The following is a 23,483-nucleotide window of genomic DNA, read 5'->3' as shown; positions in this document are numbered from 1 at the left end:
TTTAATGCATGTGAAATTAAATTAATAATTGTATCTAAATTCCATTCCACCTGCCAACTTCTTGCATATCACAGATGTTGACTTAGTGATGTCTTCTTCATTGTTGCCACCCTTCTTTTCAGTAAAATGGTATAACAGCCATTTTATAAAATACCAAAATTGATTCAACAACTTTTTCTCTGCGATATTTCACGCAACCTAAGGAAAACTTGACCTATGTATAGTATGCACAGTGTGTAGAATTTTGACTATACAAAAATGTAACACACTACATTAATTTACTTGATAATACAATTCATTTTCTAATCCACTTATGCAGTTCATGATCATGGGACATCACAGCTTATCTTGGCGGCTTTAGGTGCACATCATGAAGCAACCATAAACGTGGCACTATCAACGGCAAACCATGTTCACATGCACACATTCATAAAGAGTCATACTGAGCTAACTAACCACATTTGGGCAATTATAGGATGTGGGTGGAAAATTTGACTACCCAGAGAAAACCACACAGTTACAGAGAAAAGCCTGCAGACTCCACAGCAATAGTGCCCACGAAGAGATATAAAGTATTATATGGAGATCTTGGAATAAAGCAGCACTTCATTCTTGACCACTCTGAAAAACATTTTGAGATTTAATTGCGCCATCTCAGATTTTGAAAATAAACTCCATTTTCAGAGCTCAGTTTTCTTTTGGAGTGGATCTTTTTCGGGTCAGCTATACAAATGGATTTATTTGACCATATATTTTTGTAAACTGTGCAATATCAATACTCATTAACAGTACTGAGGAAAATGTTATCAGATGAAATAAAATATAAAAAAACAACAACAGAAGTATTTTTAAAAATCTTGTCTCCTAACATGATGACACGGAATGCCATTTTTATGGAGTATAAGGTTATTTAAAATAAGATCTCTTATTCATCAAAACCTATAGATAACATGTTTTTAAATATGCTCGGAAACTACAAAGAATTGGATTAATGCATACGAGGGATGTTCAGTTATAAACAGGAATTTTCCTGCTTTGTTCTTATAAATAACACAAGGTAGACCTGATTCATTGGACAAACACACACATATATGAACTTGTTGTTAGTAGTGCAAGCTGCTGTTTCCCCCATTCCTGTCAGTTGTAATCAACACGTTGGACCAGAAGGTACACAGTAGTGTTGCACAGCACATTATTATTCAATTTTTGAAAAGTGAAAGATTCATTCCATCTCAGTTTTATTTGAGACTTAAAAAACAGTTTGGGGATGAGTGGCGCAGTGGGTAGTGCTGCTGCCTCGCAGTTGGGAGACCTGGGGACCTGGGTTCAATTCCCGGGTCCTCCCTGCGTGGAGTTTGCATGTTCTCCCCGTGTCTGCGTGGGTTTCCTCCGGGCGCTCCGGTTTCCTCCCACAGTCCATAGACATGCAGGTTAGGTGGATTGGCGATTCTAAATTGGCCCTAGTGTGTGCTTGGTGTGTGGGTGTGTTTGTGTGTGTCCTGCGGTGGGTTGGCACCCTGCCTGGGTTTGGTTCCCTGCCTTGTGCCCTGTGTTGGCTGGGATTGGCTCCAGCAGACCCCCGTGACCCTGTTTGGATTCAGCGGGTTGGAAAATGGATGGATGGATGGGATGAGTGTCTCTCTCAGTCTAGAGTGTATGTTTGGTGCAAGTCATTCAGAAAGGGACTATCATCTCTTCAGTCCACTTAAGGAATTTTTAGGAGGGGAGAAATTCAAGCAGAATGAGGAGGTTATTGATGCTGTGCAAGAATGGGTCAACATGCAGTCAAAAGACTTCTACTCTTCTGGGATTAAGAAGCTTCCAGAGTACTGGAACAAGTGTATTGCAGTGGCAAGAGACTACATAGAAAAATAGTGTGTAAGTTGTTTCATTGTATTCAATAAATAAAGCATAGCTCATAAATTCCTGTTTATATCTGAACGCCCCTTGTATAATCTGTATAGCTAAATCTATATTATTAAACTGGAAACCAACAATAAATGTGTAGATGGTGTCATGTTTTATGATTTCCAGTGTGAAAAAGATTATAGTAAAATATAGTAGCTTCCTTCCTTATTAAATCTCAATGCATGTGTTTTCCATTTTGTTTATGCTTTAAATCTCAGGGAGCTAGAGAAAAACGGTTACAGTATATGTGATAAATTCAAGCTGGCATTACTGGAATTAAAGCTTTAAGTGATTTAATTTTGTGCTTTACTGATGTGTTAATGTAAAACCCACCCACAAACCAGAAACATGTATGGTACACACAGGCATTTGTATTTCTACAGGAAATATGTAGTTTAGCACTCTCTCTCTCAATCTCTCTTTCTTTCTTGCTTGTAATCTACAAATATGGTACATATCCAAATTTTTCCTTCACTACCCTAAAGTACACAGCATATAGAAATGTCATGTTTGATTCCTGCCTTGCGCCCTGTGTTGGCTGGGATTGGCTCCAGCAGACCCCCGTGACCCTGTAGCTAGGATATAGCGGGTTAGATAATGGATGGATGTTTAGGCTCAAGAACCTATAAGAAACTGATTTTTGTGATGCTTGAATAGGACAGATAGTGATTGTGAGGATTTCTGGGACCATATCTGAGTTTCTTTAGCTGTATAGCTGATTGAGGGATTAAGAGTCAGTGAGTGATGCTGTCTCCGAATATGAAGCTGTAAAACTACTCAGAATACAAATCATGCATGAAAATATTGGAGAGAGAGAGGGAGAGGAGCAAAATTTGAATATAATCTTTTTTTTCAATCATTGAGAGAGCATTAAACATGTTACCTGAAAAAAGTATTACATTCAGTGGGGAATAACACTAATATGCTGTACACGTGCTAATTGAAATTTTTAACATATAAGCAAATTATTTATTTTTAGTTTAAGTTTTTTGCCACTTTATAAATTAATAAACATAACATATCATATCTTTGTCAAGCTTGCTTAGTCCAATTCAGGGTCACAGTGGCCACAGGCTATCAAGCACCACCAGGTATAAGGCTGGAAACAGCCCTGGAATGCCAGTCCATCACTGTAAATCAATAAAAAAAAACTTAAGAAAAAGAATCATCCATCCATCCATCCATTCTCTTCCGCTTATCCGAGGTCGGGTCACGGGGGCAGCAGCTTGAGCAGAGATGCCCAGACTTCCCTCTCCCCGGCCACTTCTTCTAGCTCTTCCGGGAGAATCCCGAGGCGTTCCCAGGCCAGCCGGGAGACATAGTCCCTCCAGCGTGTCCTGGGTCTTCCCCGGGGCCTCCTCCCGGTTGGACGTGCCCGGAACACCTCCCCAGGGAGGCGTCCAGGAGGCATCCTGATCAGATGCCCGAGCCACCTCATCTGACTCCTCTCGATGCAGAGGAGCAGCGGCTCTACTCTGAGCCCCTCCCGGATGACTGAGCTTCTCACCCTATCTTTAAGGGAGAGCCCAGACACCCTGCGGAGGAAACTCATTTCAGCCGCTTGTATTCGCGATCTCGTTCTTTCGGTCACTACCCATAGCTCATGACCATAGGTGAGGGTAGGAACATAGATCGACCGGTAAATTGAGAGCTTTGCCTTATGGCTCAGCTCCTTTTTCACCACGACAGACCGATGCAGAGCCCGCATCACTGCGGATGCCGCACCGATCCGCCTGTCGATCTCACGCTCCATTCTTCCCTCACTCGTGAACAAGACCCCGAGATACTTGAACTCCTCCACTTGAGGCAGGATCTCGCTCCCAACCCTGAGAGGGCACTCCACCTTTCTCCGGCTGAGGACCATGGTCTCAGATTTGGAGGTGCTGATTCCCATCCCAGCCGCTTCACACTCAGCTGCGAACCGATCCAGAGAGAGCTGAAGATCACGGCCTGATGAAGCAAACAGGACAACATCATCTGCAAAAAGCAGTGACCCAATCCTGAGTCCACCAAACCGGACCCCCTCAACACCCTGGCTGCGCCTAGAAATTCTGTCCATAAAAGTTATGAACAGAATCGGTGACAAAGGGCAGCCCTGGCGGAGTCCAACTCTCACTGGAAACGGGTTCGACTTACTGCCGGCAATGCGGACCAAGCTCTGACACCGGTTGTACAGGGACCGAACCGCCCTTATCAAGGGGTCCGGTACTCCATACTCCCGGAGCACCCCCCACAGGATCCCCCGAGGAACATGGTCGAATGCCTTTTCCAAGTCCACAAAACACATGTAGACTGGTTGGGCGAACTCCCATGCACCCTCCAGGACTCTGCTAAGGGTGTAGAGCTGGTCCACTGTTCCGTGACCAGGACGAAAACCACACTGTTCCTCCTGAATCCGAGGTTCGACTATCCGACGGACCCTCCTCTCCAGAACCCCCGAATAGACTTTTCCAGGGAGGCTGAGGAGTGTGATCCCTCTGTAGTTGGAACACACCCTCCGGTCCCCCTTCTTAAAGAGGGGGACCACCACCCCGGTCTGCCAATCCAGAGGCACTGTCCCTGATGTCCATGCAATGTTGTAGAGACGTGTCAACCAAGACAGCCCTACAACATCCAGAGCCTTGAGGAACTCCGGGCGTATCTCATCCACCCCCGGGGCCCTGCCACCAAGGAGTTTTTTGACCACCTCGGTGACCTCAGTCCCAGAGATGGGGAAACCCACCTCCGAGTCCCCAGGCTCTGCTTCCTCATTGGAAGGCATGTTATTGGGATTGAGGAGGTCTTCGAAGTACTCCCCCCACCGACTCAGAACGTCCCAAGTCGAGGTCAGCAGCGCACCATCACCACCATATACAGTGTTGACACTGCATTGCTTCCCCCTCCTGAGACGCCGGACGGTGGACCAGAATCTCCTCGAAGCCGTCCGAAAGTCGTTCTCCATGGCCTCCCCAAACTCCTCCCATGCCTGAGTTTTTGCCTCAGCAACCACCGAAGCTGCATTCCGCTTGGCCTGCCGGTACCTATTAGCTGCCTCCAGAGTTCCACAGGACAAAAGGGACCGGTAGGACTCCTTCTTCAGCTTGACGGCATCCCTCACCGCCGGTGTCCACCAACGGGTTCGGGGATTGCCGCCACGACAGGCACCGACCACCTTACGGCCACAGCTCCGGTCAGCCGCCTCAACAATAGAGGCACGGAACATGGCCCATTCGGACTCAATGTCCCCCACCTCCCTCGGGACATGGTCGAAGTTCTGCCGGAGGTGGGAGTTGAAGCTACTTCTGACAGGGGGCTCTGCCAGACGTTCCCAGCAGACCCTCACAACACGTTTGGGACTACCAGGCCTGACCGGCATCCTCCCCCACCATCGAAGCCAACTCACCACCAGGTGGTGATCAGTTGATAGCTCCGCCCCTCTCTTCACCCGAGTGTCCAAGACATGTGGCCGCAAGTCCGACGACACGACCACAAAGTCGATCATCGAACTGAGGCCTAGGGTGTCCTGGTGCCAAGTGCACATATGAACACCCCTATGCTTGAACATGGTGTTCGTTATGGACAATCCGTGACGAGCACAGAAGTCCAATAACAAAACACCACTCGGGTTCTGATCGGGGGGGCCATTCCTCCCAATCACGCCCTTCCAGGTCTCACTGTCATTGCCCACGTGAGCATTGAAGTCCCCCAGCAGTACGAGGGAGTCCCCAGAAGGTATGCCCTCTAGCACACCCTCTAGGGACTCCAAAAAGTATGGGTACTCTGAAAAAGAATCAATTAGATAATTTTACACTACATTCTGTACTTCAGTTAAAAGTAAAAGGAAATCTCCACCACTTGTTCTGCAGTTCATTTAAACTGTTCTGCTTGCTACTGCAGTACCAGCAAACAATCCATTTCCAAACACATGCAAAATATGTTACACACAATAAAACATGTTATTGTGATGTGCATTTTAAACAACATTAAACTAAATTTCTTTTAATGGAGAAGGAAAAAATTAATGAATATTCACAAGTGTTAAAAATGTGTTTTTACCTTCTTGGAGACCTCAAAGATGACATCTGTCAGAACAGATTTGGGAGTGAAAAATAAGGTTACTGAACAGGTGAAAAATTGTCTTCAAGTACAGGATTCAGAGTGGTCGTACAAAAAGATGACAATGCTCTTGTTTCTCTCCACTATAAAGCTGTTAAACATGGTGTCTTCAAAACAAGAAATATTTAAATTAAATAACTAGCATATTGTTGGTAACTCAGTGATTTAATTGTAGTGAAGTAAAATTAAGGGGGTGGTTCAAAATCATTTTAATGACAGTAAAAATTCTAATAAGCTTAGCCTAGTTCAACTAATAGAAGTATAAAAAACTTACAGCTGTATTGCTTAGACCTTTTTTTGGATACTAAACAAAATGGGGCACTTCTTACTGAGGTTACTGCAAGACCAGCTATCACTCTGATTGAGCTAGACAGCCTGTTGTTGAAGTTATATACACTGCTCAAAAAAATAAGTGAACACTTAATCATCACATTCTAACACCAAGTCAGTTAAGCTTCAGGGATATCAGCCTGTCCAGTTAGAAAGCATAAACGACTGTAAATCAACTGCACCTGCTTTGGTGCAAATGAAAGTGACAACAGGTGCACTGGAGAGGCAACAGCAAGACAACCCCCAAAAAGGGAATGGATTTATAGGTGGTGGCCACAGACAATTGCTGTCCCCTTATCCTTCCTGACTGATTCTTCTCTAGATTTTGCTAGAATCCTTGGCACTATAGGTTGCAGAGGTAGTCCAGCTCCTCCAGGATGCCGTTGGAAGAAGGTCTCAAGAGCATGGAGAAGATAACAGGAGATGGGTCCTTACACAAGGACAGCTGGACAGGGCCACAGAAGGTTATCAACCCAGCAGCAGGACTGGTATCTGCTCCTTTGTGCGAGAAGGAACAGAAGGAGCAATGCCAGGACCCTACAAAATGACCTCCAGCTAACCAAACTGTCAGAAACAGACTCCATGAGGATGGCAAGAGGGCCACCCTGCCCTCAGGATAAAATCCTTAGACCCATTGTCAGACCTTACGCTGGGGGAGTGGGCCCTGAATTCCTCCTGGTGCCGGACAATGTGGCATGTGGCTAGAATGTGTAGGCAGTTCCTGGATAATGAAGGCATTGATGCCAATGACTGATATGCACGTTCCCCAGACCTGAATCCAATTGAGAACCTCTGGGACGTTATGTATCTGTGCATTCAATACCACAAAGTAGCACTACAGACTGTCCAGGAACTGTCCAGGACTGTCCTGGATGCCCTGATCCAGGTCTGGGAGGAAATCCCCTAGGACACCATCAGCCGTGTCATCAGGAGCATACCCAGACATTATTGGGAGTGCATACAGGCACGTGGGGGGCCATACACAATACTGAGTCACATCATGAGTTGAAGTGATAAAATTCACACAGGTTTGATCAGCCTGAGATTTTAACATTTGTCTTTCTTTTTTTCAGTATAAGTTGGTGATTTTGATTTCCACTAACCATTGTTACATTATTTTGTTCTCATTGAATTACACAGTATTACTCAGTAAAGATTTTCCACTTGAATATTTCATTTATTGAGATCCGATGTGTAATTAAAGTGTTTTTTTTAAAAAGTGTACAATGTTTAAGGATGTTAATGGAAAGGTAAAAGCCACACCAGAGGAGAAAAAACTTTGCCTATTTAGTTAGAGGACACAGTACAGCCAAAAAGTGGCAAAATGTCTTGTGGTGTGATGATAGTAAATTGGAATCTTTTTGCCTGAGTGCTGAATTGTATGTGTTGCAAATATTACACACTGTATATCAGTTGTGTGACATTTCAGCCTTATAAAGTGTGATGGGAGTAGCATCATTTGATGGAGGTGCTTTTCATAAATTATGTTTTTTGCTTTGTGCCCTCCCCCACCATAACCTATCATCTATGGGGGAGGAGTGAAAGCTTTAGATCCATCAAAAATTTAAATCTCCAGGTTTCGACGGATCTCAACGTTTTAGGGCCTCCTGATACAGAAAACATTGATAACTTAATGATGGGTGTGTGTCTGTCTGTGTGTGCGTGTGTGTGTGTCACACTTTTTGAGGAAGATCTAGAGCTATAATGGCTGAATATAAAAACACCAAACTCGAAACTTAAGCCTGTTATGAGATGACGATGTACTGATTAGTTTTTGAGCCAAATCGTGCATGAGAAAGAGGCACCCTAGAGGAACTCTCAAATACTGTAATTCTGCAATTAATTATGAATGCTTCTTGTCAATTGCTATCATAATTACCTATTTTATGATTAGAAAGATCAGCATCAGAGCGGTAAATAATTTCTGAAATGTTATAGAATAGTTTGGGTAACTGGGTTCCTAGGGCGCAAAGCCTACTGACACTAATGTCCAAATTTTTGTCTTATGTAATAATAGGTTAAGATTAACAGGACATATTTCTGAGAAATTCCAGACAAAATTAGGTGTGCCTTTCACAGAAAATTTAAACTGAGGAAGAACTTTGCATTTCTATATGGCAATAGTCCAGCCCTCACTACAGGTGCAACACTCCGTTACAGTAAATACTATATATGGCTGTCCTTGAGTAACCCAGTCAAAGTTTGCACATTAATTCCATTGAAAACTTGTGGTAGTTGTTCACATTTGTGTCCATCGCACTTCGTAAAGTGTCTTGACTCAGCTGCACCATTTTGTCAAGTAGATATGACTAAATAACCCTTTATTATGATATTTAAAGTAAATAAAGACCAACCTGAAACAATAACTTGGTATTATAGCTGCCAGGGATTCTAAAAAGTACTGATCGAGGATGAAGAATAATTAAAAATTATTACGTCATTTTATTATTATTATTATTATTATTATCGTATTATCGTATTTTGATTCTGTAAAGAAAAGTACAAACATTTGTATGTGAAACACATACAATTTCAAAACTGAATACATCAAAATGTAAGTCAGTTTGAAACTTAATTGTGAAAAAATATGAGGCTGAATATGTTTCTAGGCTCTGCAGCTTGCATAGGCTAATAATAAAAAATGTCACATTTTTAACTGCCATAGAGAAGAAGAGAAACGTCTTTAATCTGAACTGCATGGCAGAAACCACTGAGTAGCACTTCTGCATCTTCAAATAAACTGACCAAAAGGCTAAGGATTAGGACTGCCAGTTCAGTCTGTAGTACTGACTCACTGTGCAATTCCCTAAGTGATTCACTTCAACAGCCGATTTAAACGACTGTATTATGCTGTAAAATAACTTATCATCATGTAAAACCTACTAACAATGCAGTAGATTTTGAATTACCTAATACACAAACAATATTTCAAACCAATAAGCATGAAACACACATTGCTGAACAAAGTCAATAGTGCAATTAGACATACTAAGCAAGTCAAATCAAAAAATAAGAACATACCAAACACTAAGGGAATACTGTAATTACTAAAGAGTAAAAGAAAATTTTACTAAAAAGGAATACCAAATAAACTGAGAAAATATCACAAATTTTACTAAAATAAGTATGCATTTAAAAGAAAGAAAACAATACTAATTGTTGTAAGTGATAAAATGGTACAGAATATACAAGGCTTTTTTGAGAGTGAGGATTATGAACAATAAGGTAATAAATACAATTATATAAAAAATGTTACCTTAAAGATTAAGAACTTGTTGAGTGCAGGCAGGGTGGAGTGGTTGGAGAACAGTGTCAGGAATGATTTGTGACAGACAGGTACCTTAAAGAGTGAAAGGGAAGGTCTACAAGACAGTATCGAGTCCAGCTATGTTAAATGGGTTGGAGACGATGGCATTGACCAAAAAACAGGAGACAGAGCTGGAGGTACCAGAGTTAAAATTGTTAAGAATTGCATTGGGTGTGACAGTGATGGAGAGGATTAGAAACGAGTACATCAGAGGGTCAGCTCAGGTTGGATGGTTGGGAGACAGTCAGACAGGCGAGATTGCTTTGGTTAGGACATGTGCAGAAGAGAGATGCTGGGTATTTTAGGAGGATGATGTTAAGGATGGAGCTGCCAGGTACGAGGAAAAGAGGAAGGCCTAAGAGAAGGTTTATGGTTGTGGTTAGAGAGGACATGAAGGTGGTGGGTGTAATGGAGCAAGGTGCAGAGGACAGGAAGATATGGGAAAAGATGATCCACTATGGGGACCCCTAACAGGAGCTGCCAAAAGAAGATAAACAAGAAGAAAGATTAAGAACTTGTGAAAAATGCCATTAATAATAATGTAGTGCTTAATACATAACAGGCTAAATATTTGTAGTAATTACAATACATTATACAGTGGAAATTTGTCAAACACATTATAAAAATAGAGTGGAAAATCTGGTGACCTCATCGATCCTCCACCATGGGTTTCAAATTGTGTGGCCAGCAACTGTCCATTCGAAGTTTGCACACTTTCTCACATGTGTTTTGCTCTGGGTACTCTAGATTTCCTGCCATACCCCAGAAGATGTACCCGGCAACTTAAAACTGGCACCAATGTGAACAAAGGTGGGGATGTATGTGAGTATGCTTCCTGCCTTGTTCCTGCTGCTGCCATGACAGGCTTTAGTGCCCGGTGACCCTCAATTGGATTATGCAGGTTTCAGATTGTTCTATTCACTGTATTATACTGAATGAAATTAATAATATTAATTACACTTAGCTGTCATGTTACATGAAACTGAAAGAATGGTTCTGTGATGTTCATTTTCTATATAACAAACAGCAGGGGCAGGAGTTCATAAATTATACCATCCAAACGACTCCAAGTAATGGCCATTCTGACAAACTCATTGTCCTATTTACTGTATAAGGCATGCCAGAACAGCTTGAAGACAAGACATATAAGGGAATGGATATAAATAGGTCCAGTAGTGCATGAATGCAGAATAGAGTACAGTGAAAGACACCAAGCTCCAGCATACACCACCTTTATAACTTTATAATAAATGCTAAAGTATGTTTCTAAAGCATCTATGAATATACTGTATGAAAAAAGTGTCACCAGTAGTAGCGCTGCTGCCTTGCAGTAAGGAGACCTGGGTTCGCTTCCTGGGTCCTCCCTGCATGGAGTTTGCATGTTCTCCCCATGTCTGCGTGGGTTTCCTCCGGGTGCTCCGTTTTCCTCCCACAGTTCAAAGACATGCAGGTTAGGTGAATTAGCGATCCTAAATTAACCTTGGTGTGTGTGTGTGAGCCCTGTGGTGGGCTGGCGCCCTGTCCGGGGTTTGTTCCTGCCTTGCACCCTGTGTTGGTTGGGATTGGCTCCAGCAGACCCCCATGACCCTGTGTTAGGAGATAGCAGTTGGATAATGGATGGATGGAAAATTTGTCACATTGCTGTACTAAAGAAAATATACACCTGTAATAATATTTTAAAAATTGTTCTGCACCAGGGAGGCATGGTGGGATAGTGGTTAGTGATGCTGCCTCACTACTCCAGAGTGCAGTGTTTGAATTCTGGCTCAGCCACTGTCCATGTGGAGTTCTAAACGTATCTCTGTAGGTTTTCCTTCTGTATCTCAAAGACTAGAATGTTAAGCCTATAATGTCTACTCTAGATTGTGGATGTGTGCATAAGTATGCCCAATTTGGATTGGCAACATCCCTTTGGATTGGCAACAGTTTCCTACAACCTTGAACTTGAAAAGTGGTTAAGAAAATGGACTGACACAAAGTATATGGAATACATTACTTAACTCTTGTGCTGAATTTAAAAACAACAGTACAGTACTTACATTCTAGTAACATGCTACCTAATGAATTAATGAAACATAACCATGTCCATTCACTTTTTACTTTCTCATATACGAAGTATAGGGGAAGTATTGTAATCGTCCAAAGATTTTATGTTGAGATTTTGATGAATCTCGACGTTTTAGACTTCCCTTACTTTCACGTATACGAAGTGTAGGGAAAATATTGAAATTCTCCAAAAATTCCATTTCGAGATGCTGATGAATCTTAATGTTTTCGACCTCCTTAAGCCCGAAAATACCATTTTTGGAATGATGTGTGTGTGTGTGTATGTGTGTATGCAAAGACGATAACTTGAGTACGCTTTCATTTAGGTCAACCAAATTTTGCATACAAGTATTAGGTACAAAATGTAGATTTCTACCATCTTTTGGGCTATTTCCGTTGACCGGAAGTAGTTTTTTTTACCTTTTATTCATGCAGCTACATAGTCCGATTTATTGTTTATTGTTCAATATATTATTAATTTGATTTGTTGTTGATGGTTTTTTAATGTTCATTATATATAACTATAATGATTGGCTTGCGGTTTACTCCTCAAATATCCATTTACATATCTGAATATACGAGAAAGTCTAGGGGAGACGATTTTTTATTGTACATTTATTTGTCTGTTTATTTATTTTTGAGTTGCGAGGGCTGAATCCTAAAGGCAGAGTGGCACACCAGTTTATTGCAGGCAGTGCCCACCTGCTTACTTAGATTACAGCCAAACCAGCACATCATTGGTGGTGGCGGGTGCAGGGGCTGCACCCATTCTGACATCATGGGCACTGGGCACGCACAGACCTGGCCTGGGTCCCGCACACTCACCCACGCACCAACGTGCGCACTCTGCAATTAGCATAACCTGCGCATCTTTGATAGATAGATAGATAGATAGATAGATAGATAGATAGATAGATACTTTATTAATCCCAATGGGAAATTCACAATGAGTGGGAAAAAACAACGCAGAACTGGAACCATAGAATTTTGAGTCACCATTGAAAAAGCTAGTGTACCTCAGGGAAAGCCCACAGCCGTATGAGGAGAACGTTCAAACTCCACACTGCTAGTGAGGAGGGCAGGGGGTTAAAACCAAACTCTAACAGCACGTTAAAACTCTGAATGGCAGTTCCACATAATTGTTTATGTATAAAATAAATGACATGAACTGAACTAACGGTTCAGAGAAACACGAAAGTGCAGAGCCCTACTTGTGTCTGTGCCCACGTTACTAGTGCCAATACTGTAACCTGCTTACCTGCTGCTCCAGAACGCCCGGAGGTCTCGGGTCGGTGCTGCTGCTGCTGTTGCGGCTATTTGTTTCAGAAAGAAAATCCCGGCCATCTGACGCGCAAGGATTTGTAGGTTTTAAACGAAATTGCTTTCCCCAGCGTGCAGATTAAAGAGCGCGGGGGCGTTTCAGTGGCCAGAAGCCGCAAATTGTAATATGCGCGCGAGAGTGACGGCGGCGGCGGCCGGCCGGCAGGCAATGCTACAGGAGTAGAGGAGCTGGGCTGTCGAGTCGAGCTCGCGAGTCGGGGTGACTGACTGGCCGGGAGGTCTGTGGCACCATGAGAGGCGTGCTTGCTGTCCTGCTGTGTCTGGAGGCGCTGGCAGCAGTCGGCGGAACGGCACGCGCCACTTCCAGCAGCAGGTGGGTCACACGAGACGCCGACACGACAAACAGGTAAGAAACTCGCCGGTGTTGATAGGTTGACGCTGGTCGTGTTTGTCACAGATGCATTGGGGTGGCGGAGTTTAAATACCTGCATTCAGTGATTCTTGAGGTTGCTCGCCGCCTGCACTTGCCGAGGTGAACGCGATACATGGGCGGTTACCTTCTGGACTTGATGGAACAGGAGCCAAAAGGACAAGCACCTGCACCACTGTGCCTCATGCCAGACATACGGCAGAGGGATGTAAAGTTAGCGCAGCTGGAGCCGCATCCCAAGTTCGGGAGGCTCAGTAGTCCCAATTTTTGACTCCTTTTTTCAGAGTTCACGTATAATTTGATTGGATTCATTCATATGAGCCCCATTGTCAAATGCAGAATTACAAGATCGTATAAAACTGAGTTAACAGCAACAGTCTAGAGCTGCTTGAGTATCACATCTTCAATACAACATGCTGTTCTGTGTCATGATTCTTTGGTTTGCGCTGCTTGCCTTTTTCCCTCCCTTTTAAAACTTCTTTCAGTACCAGGTTTCCATGAAGTGCTGATTTGTCATTGCTGCTGGCACCTTTATCATGGATGCAATGGCTATTGCTTACTGTGAATGTTTAGCTAATATATTGGCTATTGCTGCCTATTAGGTGCTTTTTTCCTTTGACTTCTAAAAATTATCTGGTACAGTTTCCTAGCAGTTGTTAGCATTAGGAGTTGATGGCCTTGCTAGGATAGCATTAAGCACTGGTGAGTACATTTTTAGCATGTTCTCCCAAGTTTTTGTCTTTGGCCAACACTAGTCCTTGATTGGTACAGTTGGTCAGCTTGGTACTGGTTTTTGTGCCTTTTTAAACATTAGTGGCTAATATTATTGATCATCTTTTGTTTCCGGTCAAACAATTTAAAGGTTCATGTGTTGTTTACCCTTTGGCAGTGTTTCTATATTTTGTTGAAATTAGACAGTGTTTCTTTAGATTCATTCTTATTTTGCACTACAGTCTTTGTTTCCCAAAGCTTTATTTCCTGGTGTTTGTTGACAATGGGTACTTGTTGCTGTCTCCTCTCAGCATTATTGAGTTTTCTACAGTTATGTGTTCTTAGCAAACAGACACTTTTCCCTGATTTTATGGACATTATAGGGTTAATAATTGGTTTCAGCATTGTTTAAGCACTAGCTACAGATCTTCTGTTTGGTCAAAACTAGTCTTTGCATTCTACATCTAATTGGTTTAGGTACCAGTTTTTGTGGTGGCGGTATGGTGTGGTTGGGAACATGTGCTGATTTTTGTGTCATCTTAAATTAGAGTTAGCTTCCTTGGTTTTGAAACACTAGGCTCTCCATTCTGCTTCTGGGTAATTTAAAACCGAGGGTGTTGTAAGCTTTTAGTCTTTGGTGGTGTTTTCTGTGTTTTCTTTTTATTAAGCAATGGTTTGAGGGTTTAGTTTGCGTTAGGGTTTTATTACTTTACCTTTTAGTAGACAGCTTCTACAATGTTTGATTAGAAATGAAGCATTGTTTTCTGACATTTACAACCATTAGGCACTAGTTGCAGTGTCATATTAAACATGTATTTGTTTCATTATTATTATTTTTCATCATTTCCAAGGTGACTTAGAAAAACTGTATAAGTCTGTTTATCTCAGTGATCAAAAAGTACCCAGCTGTATTGGAAGATGAATTCTAAAAAAACAAAGGTCCTATAACACTGATTGCAAGTTAAAGTTAGTTATTCCTCCAATTAGATGTTACTAGCAGACTAGAAGAGCAGAAGTTAATTGAATTTGAAATCACAGTTGGTAAAAGGAAGGCATCACCCCCCAAAAAAAATCATAAATCAACATTGAAGTATGTAGCCTAAAGTTGTTTTTCCAGGAAACACTAACGAAAGTCATTCATACACTAACTTTCAAGGACTTATCCACAATATTGGTGGTGCTCACAAAAAACAAAATGGCAATATAAAAATTCACAATAATATGTTCACTACCATAAATACATTTTTAATCCATAAGCCATTAACAAAATTCAAATCAGCATATTTCAGATCCCTAAATTCATATAAATGGACCACAAAAATGTAAAAAAAATTTAGAAAAACATTTAAAACTAACTCGCTTCATGACATTAGTAACATGAAATGTTCAAGGTATCAACAAAGAGTTTAAAAGAAATAATACTCTCACATCTGATGCCAGATATCTTTTTTACTTAGGAGGCCCTTTAAATAACAGAGATCAGTTTTGGTTAAAAAGACATTGGATTGGTCAAGTGAACTATCCTGTCTATGCAAGAATACTCAAGCAGTGAAAATCCTAATTTACAGTGTAATTCACATTGTATCTACTGACATAATAGTGGATTAGGATGTATGCCTTATTATGGTGTTGGAAAAACTAAATGAAGCTAAAATAATTATGTTCAATGTACAGTATATACACCACATTAGGATGATAAACTTGAATTAATTTTAATTTTAATTGTATGTGTTAAATCCTATTTTAGACTTTTCAGCAGAAGCTGTGTTTGCATCATCAAAAACTGTTGCAATAATCTCACATTTTATTAATGGCTGTAACCTTTCAGATTACCAGAGATTTCTGTACCCTTTTTCATGGCAATATTCATTTTTTCCTACAGTACATCATACCTATTCCGGAGCTAACTATTTCTTTATTGATAACAAATCTTGCCATTTATAAAATATTATATTGTGGGATATGGCTGGCCTTTCATCCCAGCCATTACCCCCAGGCCGCCAGATGGAGCCCTCCCTGCAGCATGGAGGTGCCCCGAATGCCAGCAGGGAATTATGGACATTGGAGTTTTCATCCACAACCCTGCTGGATACCACAGGGGTCCCTAGAAGGCGCTGCTGGGAGGTGCAGCGAGACTTTCACATACAACCCGGAAGTGCATCATAATCACATGAACAAAAAGACAGACGTACTTCCAGGATGAATAGAAGACTTTTGGATCTGACCCGGAAGTGCTATGAAGTCACATGAACAGGGATTCAGGAGCACTTCCAGGTCATGGACTATATAAAGGACTATGGGAGATCCCAGAGTTGAGCTGAGCTGTGTGGAAGGGTGGCAACGCGTCTGGGAGAGTAGAGGATTGATTATTGTTGGTAGTATTGTTTATTTATATGAGTATTGTGGAGAGGAGGGTGCTTTGTGCACTGTTTATTAATAACAAAGTCAACTATTGGACTTTTACCTGGTGTCTGGCGTATAGTCTGAGGGTTCAAGGGAGCGATAGCGCCCCCTATCTGTCACAATATATATAATGTGATTGTCTCCTTGGACCATGTTCATCTTAGTTTGGAAGTGAAATCACTTCGATGTACTGACACAACTAATTATTAACGATTAAAGCTTCTAACTTAACTCCAGTAATTTATGCGGGAGCACTCTGGGAAACACTCAACGGCATATCAAACTGGTTTTTTTTTTTTGTCTCTTACTAAAATAAATTGCTATCTTGAAAGACATCAGAGCGAATTGCTGAGATCTCCAAGACTGATGTAGTCCCGTCTAATGCATAAAAAAGTCAATACAAGTAAATTGTTTAAGCCATGCCACTCACTAAGAGCATAAAGAAAAGGATTTTAACAAATAAATACATAGAAAAAAGTGTAATGGAATTGCAGAGTTTGAGTAAGACTTAGTGCACAAAATTTCATAAAAAACCTAAAATAGCCCAGTTATTCTAACTTTTTTTAAGGATTTTAGAGAAGATAACATCCAAACCCACACTTTACACCAGATGTTAATCATTGCCTTTCCAAAGAAGACTAAAAACTCTCTGGAATGTGTAAAAGTTTTGAGAATCATGAAAGTACTGTCTACAATTACAGTATATCAATGGTAGACATCTATTTTTCAAACCTTTGACAACTGTTAGATATATTGTACACTCCTTTATCATCTGAGTTATGCAGAAGTTTTGCTATGTCTGGATGCAGAAAAGCACTTGATAGAAAAGAATGGGGAATATCTCTTTACGTTACAGTGAATATTTGGCTTAGACTCTATTATTTTCTGTTTGCTTGGATCAAGTTACTTTACTCAGGCTCAGAAGTATGTGGGAAACATATAGTACAGACTGTGGAACCAGATGCTGCTGTTAGCAATTACCAATGCTTTTTACAAGGTTATTGAACTGTTGACTGTGTCTTCAGCAAGAGTCAGAAAATTTGCCCAACTCCCTTAATCTTTCATTACTATCCATGCTTAAATATACTTTAGCTAGAAATGAAGAGAATATGGCAGTATTTCTAGATTTTATCAATTAATTTAATGGTGTGCGTTGCCAGATGATCTGAGGCAGCGCTAGTAAAAGGACCTTGATTAATATTTCAGGCATACAAGGGAATATAATTTTTCACATTACTGTATATGTTCAGCTGTCTTTTCAAAATTTGCTCTAATTCATCTTAAAATCATACATTGTACACATCTTTTTAGATTAAAATTATCCAAAGTATATTAGCGACTGTACTCGAATTGTGAGCAATGCCATGTAGCTGCAGCTTTGTTAGGGCATGTGTTTTGGAACAGTCCAAAATGAACATGGTTTTGGGGGAAAATATTTGCTTATGTGTCACATAGGATTAAATATTATTTTTAACTTTAATTGTAATATTCTCTATATTGCAACACTTTCATAACTGCTTTTGAGTTAACATTGAATAGGATTAGACTATCTTCTATAAAACTCATGATGATTTCCTATGTTGCATTTTTAGTGTGCAAAATGATTTTTCTGAGCTGGAACAATCTTAATGCATCTACATAACTCTGTGAAAAAGCAACCTAAAACAAAAAAAGTGTGTGTGTGTTGGGTTGGCGGGGGGTCAGCGCAAAATACTTTAAAGATTTTAGTAAGAATTGTTCAGTGTTGTTGTAAAATTAATGTGCTGTGCTCTGCCTATATGTGTGTTAAGCTACCAGTGTTTTAATTAGAATGAGAAGCTTCGTTATTCAGTTGGTTTCTGTTTCAAGTGTTAATTGTGATTAATGTATTTTAACTCTTTATGTGATGTTTTGTATTCATTGTTTTCATGATTGGACTGTTTTTTTCACATAACAGTATTTTTGATTTTTTTGTTATAACAATAAAGTAAAAAATGAAAGCTGACAAGGAATAGGAGTAAAAAATGTACCACAGAACATGCAAAGTTTAGTATTGTCGTTAAATGACAGATCACACTTTGTTGAATAGCCGATTTGATCAATACACCACAAATGAAGGCAGAAATACAGCAGGGTGAGTACATGCATAGGTGTCCAAAGCAGTAAAAACGTGCTTTGTAAAGAGGTACTGTACATTTTCAAGAAGCCAGGAACAACAGTAAGTAGAAGAAGTTCTGATTGTGATGGGAAGCTCTTTGCACAAGCAGGAACTAAGAAGGTTTTTTTAAATTTACTAGTTAGGCACAGTTTCCTGGCATTTTAAACTTGTAGTAACTGGGTAATACAGGTCATACTCTCTTCTGGTTTCCAGCTTACTTCCAAGCAGACTATTGTGTCTTCTTAACCTTTGGCAGTCTTTCTGTGTTTTATTAGCATTAGGCAGTGGTTGTTGGGCTCTTTGGCATTTGGCATTAGTCACCATGTCTTAATTTTACATTAGCTTTTGTTTTTTATGAATGGGTAGCCCTGGTGAGTGCATTATCATATTTACTGTCACTGAACTGCTAAATCAGCTGAAGTTTGTACTAAAAAGACGTGGAAGTGAGATTTAAATATTGCTGATAACAGTCAATAATTAATACACAAATGTTTGATTCATGAATTTTTTACATTCAGCACAAATTCCTGAATTTTAAATGTTGTGTACTGTCCTCTGTTGTATGTCATATAGGTATTTTTAATACTGGCTTTGTTTGCTTCTTTTTAGTCTCCTTTAATCTGCACTCTGTACACCTTCAAGTACAAATATAACACTAAGTCATTACACTTCCAGATATTCTCAGATGATTCTGCAATTATGGCAGGTATTGATGAAGGGGGTGGGGTTAGAGTGTAGGACTCAGGTGGAGAAGTTTGTTTCTTGGTGCAAAGAGAATTGCCTGCATATTAACATCAACAAAACCAAGGAATTGGTTATTGACTCTTGCCGCACCAAAGAGCCTCTATGTTGGGTCACTATTCAGGGTGTGGATGTAGTGGTGATCCACTCCTACAAATACTTGGGGGTCCACATTAATAAGAGGTTGGATTGGTCTCGGAACACAGAGGAACTATATAAGAAAGGGCAGAGCAGGCTCTTTTTCTTTAGGAGACTGCATACATTTAACATGGGAAGTGACATCTTTCACATCTTCTGTAACTCAGTAATGGCCAGTATGATTTTCTATGATGTGGTGTGCTGGGCTGGTAACATCACTTTAAGAGAGGCCCACAAAATCAACCGGCTAATCAAAAGGGCAAGCTCAATTATAGGATGCACTCTGGTCCCCTGGAGGTTGTAGTGGATGACAGAATGAAGATAAAACTGAGTGCCATTTTGAGCAATGTTGCACATCCTCTCTTTCTCACACCAACACTGAGTACTTTCAGCCTACAAATTATTCAGCAGAAGTATGTCAAGAAGCGCTACTGTGGCACCTTTATACCAACAGCAGTATGTCTGCATAATGCCTCAGTGTGATTGTGACTGTCAAGTCAGACATTTTCTTTCTTTTTAAATTCCTTGCTTTATAGTCATTATGGTGTGTGTTTAGACCAAAGTGTGTGTGTGTATTTATTTATTTAAGAAGCCAAATTTTCCCATAGAGACACATAAAGTTCTATCTACTGTAATAGCATTAGATACTAATTATTCTGCATTCTGAAACCTCTTGCCTTAAGTCTTATTTCCTTTGATGTGAACCCTTTGGGGAAGTAATGGTATATGCAGTGTTAAATGAAATGCTCAAATACAGCAACCTAGATTGAAATTTTGCCTCATCAGTGTAGAGCTGGGTATAGGAGCGAAACTCAGGTTATCCATCTTTCTTTTCCAGACTAAAGGTCAAAAAATCTGGAGGCATTGGTATCCTTATGGTTCTTAAGGTTCACCTTGTAGTTCTAGATCTTTGGGGCTAGCACCTGGTGATGTGACTTTAAGAGGTTTGGAAAGCTGCTATAGGTCTGAAGCACTTGTTGTCCTGTAGTTTACGTCCCTAACCCTACTTAAGCCTTCAGTGAAACATGTATGTTGTCAACACCCCACACTCCATTTAAATGAAATTAATATTAAAAGGTTTTATCTCATGTATTAAAACACAAAACAAAGTATAATAATTAAATATTAAATGCAGGTAGTACTAAGTATAGTAGTTTAGGCTGTTGTCAGGATATGTTGTGTGTCTTCTTTCTATGTGCCCTGTACTTTTATGTTGTATTTACCGTATATGTTATTATTGTCTAACAAAACTGCCCAGACATTCCCATTTGCCCCAATCACTTGATATACAGTACAAGAAATAATTTTAACTGTCCTTAGCATACAAAGAATATTTTTTGGTCTGTGGTGAAGCAGTACTTTCTTTTCTACGTTTTACATTGTATCGTATGTCATAATTAAAAAGTGTGTTTCTTACATGATTAACACTTTTCAGTACAAATTCATTTAATCTTTATTATGATTTCAATTACAATTAGCCCAAAGGCACAGATTTACTGTTTAATTAAAAAGCATGCATATTTTTTATTAATTATCTAATCAGATCAGAGCAAGATATTTCAGTGAAAACATACCAAAATTCCACATAAATTGTAACCTACAAAAAGGAACTTACTTCTATTGCTTTGTAATCATGCTTATTGTTTCAACTGAACTTTTCAAAGCTCATCTTTTGCTCAATTCTTAAATCACTCATCTTAATGGTTAAAGTTTCACAAGTTAGTTTTGTTTTTTGATATTTGACCAACTCCAGTCCATTTCTGAATGAAATCGGTTCTTAGGCCAAGCTTTTGCTAGTGGGCCAGGATGGTTTTGTTTTGTTGACATGTCCCTGTATATGTGGAGTCTTCATATTTTTCTCATGTCTGAGTGAGTTGTTCACAGGTTATTGAGTAAAGCGTGTTTCACAGCTATAGCATCTTATATTACTGTCATTAGACTGTATGCCAGGAAAGTTGGTTATTTCACTATATCTTTCTGAAAACTTGAATGTTTTAACTGTATTAAACAATTCTCTGATGAAAGAATATGCCAAGGAACTAAAGCAATTTGACTTTGGTGCTCTCTGATTTTCTATACTATATTCTGGCATGTACATTTTATAACCATGTGAATGTAATACCATGATGCATCATGTTCAGAATTGACATTTTGTAAGTAAACCGTTTACTGTGTGTAACTGTATTACTGACTTTATTTTGTAATGTATCTTCTTGTTTAATAAGATTTAAAAAGAAATTACAACTTGCAGTGCTCCCCAAAGAGTAAACTAAGCAGGAAAAGATTATATATTAACACCTCTATAGCAGTAGGAAAGAAAAAAGAAAAAAATGTGACTAACACTGCTTCCCTACTGATCTCAAAAACAGAACTACAAATTTAATGGAAAGTGTTAATAAATTAAACAACCATACAAATACTGGTATTTATGTACAACCCATGCATGCCAAATCGTTACCCCACCAAATTCAGCAACACCTATAAACTTTCTAAGTGGTTTCAGTCCTCCTAAGGGTTCCAGCAGAAAAATTATCCATATCATGTTAAATGATTTGAGAAAAGGGATGGCAGAGAGAGCTCTCCAAATGGTGGATGCGTAACTTGTTTGGCCTTCTGGTAGCCATCTTCAGGCCTTCAGCAGGGCCTCTCACACCACTGTATTCCACCAATAAAGGTTGTAGATTTGGTTCACTTTGTTATCCTGACAAACAAAAGGTGGTTTACAACATATTGACTTTATGCCTCCTACTTTTCTCATAGTTAAAACAGTTTTTGTCCTCCTTTTTTATTACATTTCTGCCATTCCTTCTTTTTTAAAAGTGAACTTCTTAGATATGATCTATCCCTTCCCATGTTTGACACCATGGTATTGAGTGATTCTAGATTCCCAGCATTGTTCTGTCTTTATTTTTTAAGTGTATTTATGATTTTTAATTTTGATATGTGCCATTTCTGTTGTCATTTTGTGTTACTAGTTTGCCTGTTGCTATGGCTACATCCCGTGATGTCTATAATGCAACAGCATAAAAGGTCACCATTTCCATATGACCTATATCCAAGATTGTTGATATTTTGCGTTTTCTGATTTTTCTGGTCTTTCTGATCTCTCATTTTTTTGTCTCACATATTGGACTTTTGTCATTTCTCTTTTTGGCTTTACACTTCTGATCACTGCTTGGTTCTTTTGAGTACATTTCATGTTCTGATCCTAAAATCTTTTGCTGCATTTTCTAATGTAGAAGTAACAAAATCAAAGTCAAAACGGCAGAAAAAGAAGCTGAAAAACCGCAACAAACCTAGCACTTGGCCTACTTCACTAGGAAATTAACTAACGCTGAGAGAATTGTATTCTTTTATCCAATCAAAGGATGGTGCCACAGCCATATTTATATCAGAAATCTGGTATAACAGGCGTGACAAACTGCAGCCATGTGTCCCATCAACCATGGACCATAATAAACAAAATAAAGTAACATACAAAATTAATATGTATTGTAGCAGTGATGTCAGACACTCTGTGTTTTAAAAGCCAGTATCGTATCCTATGTGATGTCCAAGATTCTATATTTTCTTTCACATTGTGCCTTGTGAAACTACTCACGGTACAGACCTTTTGCTTAATTTTCCAACCTTATTTTTTTCTTAACTTTTGCCTTTGATTATCATGATTTTGATTTCACTGTTTTTTTACTGCTGCTTTTTTAACCATGCTTTTCTCATCAAGTCCTAAATGCTTATTCTTGCAAGCTGGATCAAGAACATATAGTGATTTTGATGTTTAAATAGATGTAAAGTTTTAAGCAAATGTACCTGTAGGCACAGCATAGGGTTACACATTAGCATAAAAGGGTGTAATATTCATGAAAAGCATTGATACTCTTATAAGTTTGAAGCTGGAAGTCTGAAAAGAAGAGGCCTACATAGCAATCCTCAGCACCAAGGGTATTTGCCAAGGA

General features: G+C 39.9%; 1 protein-coding gene across 1 annotated transcript in view; it reads left to right on the top strand.

Moving 5' to 3' along the window:
* Window positions 1–12,868: 12,868 nt before the first annotated feature.
* LOC114648482 (gamma-aminobutyric acid receptor subunit rho-1-like) overlaps window positions 12,869–23,483 on the top strand; it is a 111,310-nt gene continuing 100,695 nt past the window's right edge. Inside the window, 1 exon segment of the mRNA XM_051924811.1 lies at window positions 12,869–13,373. Coding sequence (XP_051780771.1) covers window positions 13,258–13,373 — 116 coding nt within the window. The 5' untranslated portion in view covers window positions 12,869–13,257.

Source organism: Erpetoichthys calabaricus, chromosome 3 (genome assembly GCF_900747795.2).
Source record: "Erpetoichthys calabaricus chromosome 3, fErpCal1.3, whole genome shotgun sequence".
NCBI lineage: Eukaryota > Metazoa > Chordata > Cladistia > Polypteriformes > Polypteridae > Erpetoichthys > Erpetoichthys calabaricus.
Note: the sequence above shows the minus strand (reverse complement) of the source record. Positions and strands in the feature narration are given on the sequence as shown.